The sequence below is a fragment of the Sinohyriopsis cumingii genome, chromosome 4, assembly GCF_028554795.1.
Source record: "Sinohyriopsis cumingii isolate HCF-2022 chromosome 4, ASM2855479v2, whole genome shotgun sequence".
NCBI lineage: Eukaryota > Metazoa > Mollusca > Bivalvia > Unionida > Unionidae > Sinohyriopsis > Sinohyriopsis cumingii.
Genome location: NC_142964.1, coordinates 32,745,898 through 32,758,213, shown reverse-complemented (window position 1 = coordinate 32,758,213; position 12,316 = coordinate 32,745,898). Strand labels below are relative to the sequence as shown.

General features: G+C 32.6%; 1 protein-coding gene across 1 annotated transcript in view; it reads right to left on the bottom strand.

The window, feature by feature from the left end:
- LOC149800900 (uncharacterized) overlaps nt 1–12,316 on the bottom strand; it is a 163,781-nt gene that overhangs the window by 120,500 nt on the left and 30,965 nt on the right. The window contains exons 11-13 of the mRNA XM_089956750.1: nt 10,813–10,956; nt 8,370–8,484; nt 4,171–4,248 (exon numbers count right to left, since the gene is read on the bottom strand). Coding sequence (XP_089812876.1) covers nt 4,171–4,248; nt 8,370–8,484; nt 10,813–10,956 — 337 coding nt within the window. The remainder of the gene's footprint in view (nt 1–4,170; nt 4,249–8,369; nt 8,485–10,812; nt 10,957–12,316) is intronic.

Below are 12,316 nucleotides of genomic sequence, written 5' to 3'. Positions count from 1 at the left end.
AGTATGATATATATATATATATATATATATATATATATATATATATATATATATATATACACCCACCCACATACAGATACATGTCAAATATGCCATAGTTTCCCCACATGTAGATATGTCAAATATGCCATTTACCCATATACTGAGATATGTGTCAAATATGCTGCATTTACTGATGCATTCTCTGTCAAATATACCAGATTTATCCATATAAGCTATGTGGCTACGTGTCAAATAGATATGTGTGGGTGTCTGTCTGTCTGTCTGTCTGTGTAAAATATACCAAATTTGCCCATATACAAAAAGTTACTTTTTAACAAAACATTACATCATTTTTAACAATGTATATAGCCATAACGATTAGGGTAGATATGAGGATTATTCACTAGATTATCACCTGTATCCATGTGCTTATCCTTATAAAGGTCAGACACAGGTGTTAACCTTAATAACACTATACCTACCATAATGTATTCTAATACATATATCCTTTGTAGCCCATATCAGTCTTGGGGGCACCTGTGACAGGCACATTTTAATGGTTTTCAAACATCTGAAGGTGCCAAGTTTAGGGAGTTTAGCTTTTTCAGTGACAAAAATTGTGATGCTTGATATGTAGGTAAAATATTCTAATGTTTTTATTTAAATAAAGATTTAATCACTGCTTATAGTATTGCAATTTATCTTTTTTACTGAAACTTTAAAAGTAATTAATCGACTTCCATGTAACATTAATGAATACTGTAGCCTATATGCAGATTTAATACAAATCATGAAATAAAACCAATAACCAACAAAAGTAGATGAAGCTGAAGATTATATATCATAAACTATCTATTTTTCATTATCCATATGAACAAGATGCTTTCAGTTTACTGATATGCTGACACAGATAAAGAATGAATCTGACTCCTCTCTTTTGACTCCAGCAATCAAAATAAAGATGGTGGCTGTGTGTGAAAATTTGTATAATGACAATTTGTGTTCATAATATATATATAAATATTTCCATATACATGACTTTGTTGTTTCTTATTTTTAATTATATAGATGCAATGGACATTAAATATAGTTACCATTCATATTTATTACAAATGTTGAACATCATATTTTTCAACCAACAGCATGTTACAAAACTGGTCCTGCTTGCTGACAATGGAACATCACAACTACAATGTAACTAACTCAACAAAGATTACTCTCTCTCTCTGTCTCTCTCTCTGCTGCCAACATAACACACCATAACTGCTCCTCAAGAACACTGCCCTGAAAACCCACAATCTTTACCACCAAAAGAACATTAACACATTAACCCATGGAGCTTTTGTCATTTCGCCTGAAAATCGAGTAGGAAACATATTTTTAAAGCTATTTCTGAATAGACTCAAAAACACCAAATCCCCGGTCATCCTTCAATAAAGGTAAAAGTTGGAGTTCTTTTTTTGTTTTTGCTAAACAGAACCATTATTTTTGTATGGAGATCACACTTTATTCCAAATGCCCATTTTATCCTACTTTTTGCAAAGGCTCATCTGTCTGTTTGCAGTTGATACTGGTTTGCCTTAGATCTGAGACCAAAAAGTCTAAAATCCAGACACAAAATTGGATTATGACCATGGGCAAAATTTGAGTTAAAAAAAGACGGGTCCAAAAAATCAGTTTTTTTAATCTGTAGTTTGTAGTGCAACTAGATATTCCAGATTATTTTGTATCATTATAGAGTTACATCTGTCTACCTTTCTATAATACCACCCACTTTAGTGTATCATGCATGACCATGATGCTACAGAGCTCAGCAGTAGGCTACTACCTCCCGCCCCGTTAAGTCATCACTAGGGGATAATGTGTTAACAGTTTCATCCACTGCTATCTCACATCCACACACACACTGCCATATCAGTGAAAGGGAATATCAGTCAGTACCACAAGCATTTCATTGTGCCATAATAAGCAATGACTAAGATTTTAAGTTGTGCTCAAACTATTGTTTTGGTTAACAAATTAAAGACCAAAAAGAATAGCAAACAAGAAGTTTACCACATCCACTGCTAATCATCTGTATATCAATTCAATTACACCTCTCTCTTGATAACTCGAGCATAACTGGGTCCAAAATCATAGACCACACTATAAACGAGGGTGTGAGTTACCAAGGGACCTCCAAAAAATAAGTGATCCATCCCTGCTGGACATTGAGCATACTACGGGATGGAGGGGGAGGAGTAAATGTACTGTTTAAGGGCTGGTAACTCGTTTTATTATCGTGTCAAGAATACTTGTCAATAAAGCGCTTTTTCTAATGAAGTTGTTTATTATTCTATATAAATTATATTTATTTACAAGATGCCCAACACTGAAAGATCATTAAAATTATTCCAACTGATTTCAAACAACACTTAGATGCATGTAAGAACATTTGTGTATTACATTATTGCTTTTTGTTGATGTTGATTAATCTGGTTTCCTACTTCATGAATGACTAAGAAATTCATAGCAGGAATCTATGAAATAAGGATCATACCAACTGTTGATACACCACTAAACAAGATTCCATTTTCCAAAAACTAGCAACATTTATTTAGTGAAACCATAACTAAATTTTGTATTCCTCAATTGTAAAATATTTATGTCATGATTTCATCGCAAATATTAGTGATATTTCTCCTCATCCTTGAAGATATCTCAAAGTGCCAATTCAGGAATTCTCTGAAACTTGCTTCTCAACAATGATCCTATCAGTGAAACGAACCTGTTTATTTAACAAAGTATTCATTTCGCTTGGTGACTGTGCTATCTTTGATCATATTTATAAATGAGTAGGTTAATTTAAGGTAGTTTAATTATATTACATACACCATAATACTTATAACTATGTTAAATTGATCATTTTGAATGAGTTCAACCAATTTACGATTGGGGTTGCTAGATTTTATGCATAAAGGATTTGCATACTTTTAAGCTTTTCTTTTATTCAACCTCCTTTATATGATACAAAAGATACAATTAAAATGACAATACAAAGGAAGTCAGCTTTTAATTCGGTGCAACCACACAACACATTCTTTTGTAAGTCAAATATCAAAAATACACTTGGCACTTAATTAAGTTATCAACAAAATGCTCGCAGACACAGCTGTTATGGTCAATTGACACGTTTTATGTTTGAATACTTAAACCAAACTAAAACAAATAGAACTCAAACACAAATTTTTCTTGATAAACAATTATTTAATTGATATTTTATTTATTAAAGTAAAGCCTTCAGCAGGCATGACATTTTCATTGCTCAAAATTTTGTTGAATAACGTTATTTACGGTGTACTAAGAAGGTTGTTTGGAAAGATGATGTAACAAAATATGTGACTTATTAAAAGTCAGTAATTTCATAATGTTGATTTTACTTTTCAGGTCCAATCTACCATTTTTGACAATAAAATGAGTGATACATTGATGTTTCATTTAGAAATTTTGATCATGATTTTCTTCAAGTTCAACAAATAGGGCTAATATTTTTTGTATTTTCTAGTATTAAAAATGGTGTCCATGCCTGACCCCACATTATAAGCAGTTTTGCAAGTTATCAGGGCACAATTTATCAAGGAATGTGGTGTACTAAGGTTCTTACCTGCATTATTATAGTGAGTTATACTGTGATTATTGTGCACTGTTATACTCTGATTATTGTGCACTGTTATAAAGCTGGCATACTTCAGATTGAAGTAGGAAACCAGACAAATCAACAATAATAAAAAGCAATGACATAATACAGAAATGTTCTTGCATACATGTGAATGTTGCTTGAAACCGGTTGGAATAATGTTAACAATCTTTCAGATGTTGGGCGTCATGAAAATAAATGTAATTTATACAGAATAACAAACAACTTCATTAGAAAGCACTTTATTGATAAGTATTCTCGACACAGTTATAAAACAAGTTACCAGACATTAAATAATATATTTACCCGCACCCCCTTCCATCCCATGGATTGCTCAGTGTCCAGCAGGGATGGTTTTTTATAGGCCCCTCGGTAACTCACATACTCGTTTGCAGTGCAGTCTAATTTGTGGACTACGTTATGCGCGAGTATCGAGGGAGAGGTGTATCCCTATCTGCTACCACAAGCAAACCAATCAAACATTTTTAAACTTGTGTTTCACATAAATTCACCTGAGTAATCAACTCCACCAGTTGTAAAAAGGAGTTCCTCCAATAAAGGTTTGTACATCAACATCCATGCTTCAAGGGCTGAAATTACAAAAAACAGAAAAATAAATCAGTAATACAGCAAAAAAATCCCCCAACAAAATAAATACTGAACAGTTTGATAGACTTAGGAACATATCAATATTTGATCATAGTACTTCATCAGAAATGGTGTATCCATAGTGTCAAGTGGGCTGCAAGATATTCCCATGCAGCAATAGAAGAGATTTTTCAACCTGGAATAAGACTCAAAAAATTAATGCAAACATTGTATCAATTAAGTAATTATTTATCTTCCATGTGAATTTTGTATTCATTACGTATATTTTCAATGTTTATAATACACAGCTTAAATAGTGCTCAAATTACATGTGATCTTTCTAAATGTTCAATTTGATGCATTTTAGGAATGGACATAAGAAAGTGAACCGATCATGCATTCTTCAACCTCCCATTATTAATGCAATGCATACACTGCTTTCTATATTTCTAAATTAATAATTAAAGAAATTTCTCAAAGTATTCTGAGTAGATTTAAAGCGCATAATTTATTTACTAAACTGTAAACAAAACTCTTGCATATAAATAAATGCACAGAATTGTTTGATGAAGTCTATGAATGTGGCCATTTCTATGTATCAACATTAAATTTTGCTTTTTAATCATGCCTGGATACCAGTATTCATAAACACATTTTCCTGGATGAACCCAACACAAATTACTGGTTCCTACAGATTGTACCTATTGATATATGCTTATAAGCTGAGTCCAACTGCAAACTGCACAAACCCAGACTTTCTGTCACATAATGCACTGGTAGATTTTGGTCTCTTCAGTTTTGTTAGAAGTAATCAGTAAGAGACAAACAACACAGACCCTGATCTGCCAGTACATTATGCAAAGGCAGACTAGGGCCTACTCTGTTTGCAGTTTGATTTGACTTATCAACAAATATATACAGTATGTATTGGCTGAAAGAGTACAATTATGTTATGTTCTCTGTTAAAAGCAAGAATAGTTGAAAGGAAAAATATCAGATCAGGTTTTTTCATCAAAAAGTGTCTTTTGAAATCCCAAGGGTAGGGAGTCAGTGTGCATGATAATGGCATGCATGTTTTCTTTAAAGCATTTAAAACCGTTACAGACAAATAAATAGTTCAGTATTGCAAAATTTCATCACCAAACACATGCAAACCCATATCGACACTCATATAATTGCAACTACACTAACATTAAGTAACAAAATACATCAAACTTCTGTCTTAAAAATCCACTGGACTGTGAATATAGCCTTAATTAGATGCAGTCTTTGCTGCTCTCAAAAGTTTAGTAGGGCATTCAAGGTAATCCAGTTATATTTGTGTTCACCTTGGCACAAATTACTTGACAGCTTGTGGAGATCAACATCGCTATTTAAACGTGTCCAGCCATCTTTAACTTAGTTCATCATATTTCCTCTCATGAGAACTTAGATGTCATGGCCCCATAGTCAACTGCTGGAAAGTGAATTTAAATCTTTTGAGGAAACATTTTCCTCTAATGATTGCTCTTGCATTTTACTGATTACATCATAAACTATGACACGGTTCTTTTGCATTAAACATCCCATAAACCATCTCAGCATAATCATAATGAATCTGATACAGTTCTCCCAACACAGGTTTTGAACACATTACCCTTGGATTACAAGTCTGACCTATGGATTACAAGTCTGACCTATGGATTACAAGTCTGACCTTTGGATTACAAGTCTGACCTTTGGATTACAAGTCAGGCACCCTAATGAAACATGTGACTTTCTGCAGCAATCAAATGGTCCTTAAGTGTAACACTGTTCTGGTGAGTAAAAAATTGCACTGCATTATTAACACATTAACCCCTGATGACGAGTATACTCGTCGTACTTTACACCCCTGATCTCCCGCGAGCCTCGCTAAAGTGGCTGAGTTTGCATAGCTTGTCTCCCGAGCGCCAAGTTTACGAGGCAGTATTTAGCAAGGCCTTTCTCCTGCACGACGAGTTAACTCGGCGCAAACCATTGGTTGATTTAAAGCCAATTCCTACTAATGCAGGCAGTTTAACCAATCAAATTTTAGCTTACATAGATAGAGCGCACATTGCTGAACAGCGGGAATTTTTTTTCACTTCGATATCAGTTGATTTAGTGAAAATATTTCGATTTTAAATTGATGCAAATTGATGAGAATCAGCCTCTAGGAGCAGACTTTTACTTGACGGATTCTGATGGAGAATTTTCTGGATTTTAATCAGACGAGATAGATAGTGACATCGAAAAAGCTACTGAAAATAACAGCGGTAGTGACGAAAATGAGAATGTTGAAGAAGAAGAAGAAAATGAAAGTAGAGCTGATCGATGATCGTAAATGATAAAACACACATTGACAAGAGGCTATACCAAGGACCAGCAATGGATTTAGACCCTGATGCAAATGCATTTGATTTCGTGGAGCTTCTTTTTCATTTGAATAATCGTTAAATAAATGTTTGGGAAATATACGTTGTTAACATGAGTGTTCATAGTTCAAGGTTTGTTAAGTGTTTTATTAGTTTTAAAAATTTCAGTGAGAGTTCTTAGGAAGAAAGGTAAGTAAAGAGCAAGTAAAATATGCCCATTTGTGTACAGTATTCACAGGATGTTGAGTTTACAAGAGACAAGTGGAATTTTTGTGTACATAAAATATAATTATTTCATGTGTTGATGGCATTAATAATTCTTTGTGAATCCATAATGGATTTTATGGATTATTCACGGCAAGATAAGCAAATTGGAAAGTACATCATTTGTTTTCACCTTCATGCACTAGTTTTATTTCTGCGTGTAGCATGAAATTTATACCATTATTGAGAACTGCCATGCCAAATTTCAGCTGAATTAAATGAATACAAATAAAATAATAACAATTTTATTGCAAGTAGCCCCCTCTATAAAAATCTGCAATCCAATTGCTGTCAGCTAGTCTCAGGGATACAGGCACTGGAAAGGCTAACACTGCTCTAGGTGATCTCTGCAAGTATGCTTCATGGGACTGCCTAGCTGTTTGGCTCAGGGGTTAATGTGTTAAACATGCAGTCTTCTAACGAGGCACATTGTCACATATACTCACTTATAAAAGTCAAGCCCCACTGCAAAACACACAGACCCTGGTCTGTCATTATATAATGCACTGGCAGATCTGGGTCTACGTTGTTTGTTCCATTTATTACTCCTTAAAAACTGCAGAGACCCAGAAATTAGGTTGTATACATATTTACAATTTTACATCACACATGTTAATTCAATTTACTGAGAATGTGAATTGTTTAAATCAAGTTTTCAGCTATATTTCAATGCATAATCATGAATTGCATGTATGTGTGTGTGATTAGGATTTTTTAAGTAGCTTTAACAATTTTTCAGTCATATTGCTACGATGTCTGCAGTGTGGCAGTTTGTGTGATTAGGATGTCTAGCACTGGGTAATCATGCAGCAGACATGTAGCATGATGTCCCACCCAGTCACATTATCCTAATACCAGGCCAACGAGTCCTAACAATAACCTCTTAATGCTGAGTGCCAAGTGAGGCAGCTGTTAGTGGTTAAAACATTTGCCTCAATTGTGGGAGGCCATGGGTTTGATCCAAAGCTGAGTCATACCATGAGTTATGTAGTGTGTATGCTGTTTTGATTGTTGTTTGTTGACAAAAGATTTATTTATTCAATGCAATTAAATGAGTAATCAAAATGGTTTCACTGTCTGATGGTCATCCATTGACAAAAGCTATATTTATTCAATACAATTATATGAGTAATGAAAGTGGTTTCACAGTCTGATCGTCATCAGTTCAAACACCTCTGTTAGACACAAGTAAAATATTCTTTATTGGCATTCCAGCTTGAATGTTAAATTTTTGATAGCTCTAAAAATAAAAATAATTCTTGGTGTCTGGTCAAGTTTGTACTATTGAAAATTATCAAAAATCTTGAAAATATGGTGTTGAGAAAATTAAAATATAACCAGATATTAAGGTTCACTTTTGATACCAATTTAAAAAAACAGAATTTACCCAGTGTAATGGAATCCATGACCATACTCATCATACACCAGAGACAACATTATACATTGAAACAACAAAGAAAGGGATTATTAATGATTTTTATTACCATAAGATGAAGTGCGGACACATTTTTTGAAGGTGTCTCCATCTGGACCTTTGACAGTCTCCTCCTGCATTTGTGTATTCTCATCCTCTGTAACACCATCTTTCTTTTTCATAATCTGTCATATATATATATATATATATATATATATATATATATATATATATATATATATATATATATATATATATATATATATATATATATAATTTGTATCTATTTAATTTTATTTTAAAAACAAACTGAATAAACTTATAGAAAGTATGTTCCAACCTCTCCTAATGGTATCCTTTCATAAACAACCATCTCAAAATATATGTCAGAGTCTGAGTTTTCATTTTCTTTGTTCTTCTTTATTGTTATATTCTACTTTTCTTTTACAACTACCTCTGTGTGTGTGTATATGCATGTGTGTGTGTGTGTGTGTGTGTGTGTGTGCCATGTTGCAATTTAAACAAGTTGGAATTTATGTTTTACAGTAATGCTGCCAGTGACAAGGTTCATACTGAATGCTGGGGTTGCCTACATAAAAGAACATATCCCTGTCAAGAAAATATACCCATAAAGGACACTTGAAAAACATTCCAAACAAAAGTCCATGCAGAAATGTCCTTAACACAAATGACAATTTTAAAGCATGGACAAATATATTAAGTCCTAGGGGTTGGTTTACAGTATTCAAAAACCAAAAACCACAGTAAAATTTCCAATTAGCACCTGCTCACTTGGGGGCATTGTTTACAAGCATACAAAAAATCTTTTTATACCCTTAGATTGTGATTTGCAAGTCCAGAACAATTAAACAGTAAAAATAAATCACATATAAATGTACAACATAGATAAGATCAACATCCAGAAGGCACCACTCCATGAAGAACAAATCTTTCCTGTCCCTTAAAAGTCGTCTTGACAGGTTCCCCTGATTTCAGATAATTAACTATTTATGCACATCCAAACAAACATGTGATTCTACTGGTAGTGGGACAAAAATACCATTTATAAGGTCATCTACCATACATACTCTTTTTTATTTGACATCTACCACTTTTGAAAACTAACAACATGCTGATAATCTGAATAAGAATTGTTACAAATTGGCTGACATACAACAAACTGTAAATTGATCATCTTATTGTCATAATTTTAACTTTGAGGTCAAAGGTAGTATATTTCTTGAAGTGTTATAAGTAATAAATGATTAAAGGTGGTATAGTTATAAGTAATAAATGATTAAAGGTGGTATAGTTATAAGTAATAAATGATTAAAGATGGTATATTTCTTGAAGTGTTATAAGTAATAAATGATTAAAGATGGTATATTTCTTGAAGTGTTATAAGTAATAAATGATTAAAGGTGGTATATGACAGTTTGTTAATCTCTGATTAAAAATCAAACAACCTTTGGCAGAGGCGAGACCAAAACCAAAGAGAGACCAAAAATTGATTCCCGCAAAACCACCTACATAAGCATTTGGATTTTTGTCTTGTTCAATTGTTATTGTGCTTTTCAAAAGGTTTTAAAAGGGCTTTTTAGGTGAATTTCAGTCAATTCATATCAAAATACTGAAACGTGTTATCTCCCAAAGCTATTATTTCAGTCAATTCATGTCAAAATACTGAAATCTGTTTTCTCCCAAAGCTATTATTTCAGTCAATTCATGTCAAAATACTGAAAACTGTTTCCTCCCAAAGCTACCGTTTCAATCAATTCATGTCAAAATACTGAAACCTGTTTTCTCCCAAAGCTATCGTTTCAGTCAATTCATGTCAAAATACTGAAACCTGTTTTCTCCCAAAGGTTACAAAAACCATCGGCTAAAAAATATTACAATAAATGTAACAATGCCTTGAAATCCAAGTTTAAATTGGTATAGGTGGGTAGCAAATGTCCTGAGTTTGCATTATGTGTTTCATACAAGGTGGATTTTAAGGGGAAGAAATGATATCAACTAATATCACCAGACATATGCAGACATGATCAGATACCAGGAATGTGTACCATAAAACAAATGACAGCCTACACAGTGTGAAACTAAATAATCACAAAGAAAGACAGTAAACATGTAAAGGATAATAAAAATGCTTGTGGATTTTATATAAAAAATCTTTGCAATGAATAATAAGATATGCAACTCCTTTTTCATTATGACGGACAATATCTTTCTTTTTTTTTTAATTATTATTCTTATAATAGTCAGCAGAATCTGGTTCATGTTTAAAACTTGTTGTTTTATTATAATATGAAAAGAATAAATATTATTGCATAAAGAACACATTTTTGTTTTCAACTCTGTTAAAACGACAATTTATGTTGATAAGAAATCCTACTGGTTTAAAAACCAATCTACTGATCAAAATTTTCAAATCTCCTGACTTGATGTTGTTGTACAGTCACACATATGTCGAAGTATGTACATGTATATAGTTGCTATAGCTCAGTTCTCACCAGCTGGAATCCATGGCGTATGATTTGGTACATCATGGGGTTGATATTGGTCAGGCTCAAAGTGCAGGTTGAACTTGGGGTGGGTCGAGCATAAATGGTTCCATTATTTACTCTCAGTACAAGTTCTGCTTTGTGGTAATCATTCTGAAATGAAGTACAGAAAAAATTATATTATATCCAGTATTTAATCACTCAAAGATTCTGAGATCCTTTAAAGTACCATAATTATTCAAAGTCCTTCTCAGCCTATTTCAAATTTGCAAGCACTTGTATAACCACTATACAAATTCTACAAGGTTACAATGCCAACTTCACAAATTTCAGCTCTCTGAGATCAACAAGAACCACTTTTGATGGGCAAAAATGATAATGATAACTAGATGACTACGTATATAACTAGATGACTATGTATATAACTAGATGACCATGTATATAACTAGATGACTACATATATAACTTGGTTCTTAATAAAAATTAGTTATTGACTGTGATTTTTGATTTTTGATCATCCACTGGCAAACTGAATATGTGTGATGTGCTTCTAGCAATTTCAACAATGTTTCCTGTCACAACACATAGTATCTTAAATTCCAAAACCGTGCACAGATTATTCTAAATATGACTGTAGTAGTATGGTACCAAGGTCTACAAGTCTTAACCATTAACTTTTAAAGCCACACATACTTTGCTAGAATTTAAATAAGAATACAGACATGCAATAGATGGATAATTACTGTTTGATTCATCACCTTACATCCTTTAGACTGCTTCTACTTTTGTTCATTTGTTAGAAGGTCTCATAAGATAACAGCTCTTAGCTAATAGTGTTATCCTCTTGAAATAAATGATTATAATTACTTTCATTGATATTATTATTATTATTATTATTATTATTATTATTTACCTCAATGCCTATTAAACTTACTGTGAATAACTCAGGCAATAAATTATTTCAGCTTTAATGGAAGGATAATTCAGATACTTGTTTTTCATTGAAGTGTAATAAGTGATTGCTTTCAAATGCTTGTTTGACTACTTTCCTTGTAAAAAAAACACTTTAACAAAAGCACCTCACCAAGATTTATGGTCAATCAAAGTTGTCATGGGGGCAAATAAAACAATGCTGTGTCAAACAAATTATTTTCATATTCATATTTTTGTACTTTTAAATATATGATTATATAAAATAAACAGTCACTGCCTAATATGTGTTTTGTTCTTTAAACATGAGAGTAACATTCTTGATCCTGTATCATTTGTTTGTTAACAGTGCATAATTGATTACATTGCCTTTGTCTGCTCCAAGTTACACTTCAATGAAACATCACTAGCATTATTAGTAAATCAATCTAGTTATGTTTTTCAAAACTAAAAAATACAGTTCAAAGTAATGTCAATGGCATTATCAGTAAATCAGTCAAATAATGTTTTGTAATGTACATTACACCCAGATCTCATTAACTTCTGGCATTATCAGCAAGTCAGTCTATAATGTTTTGTAATG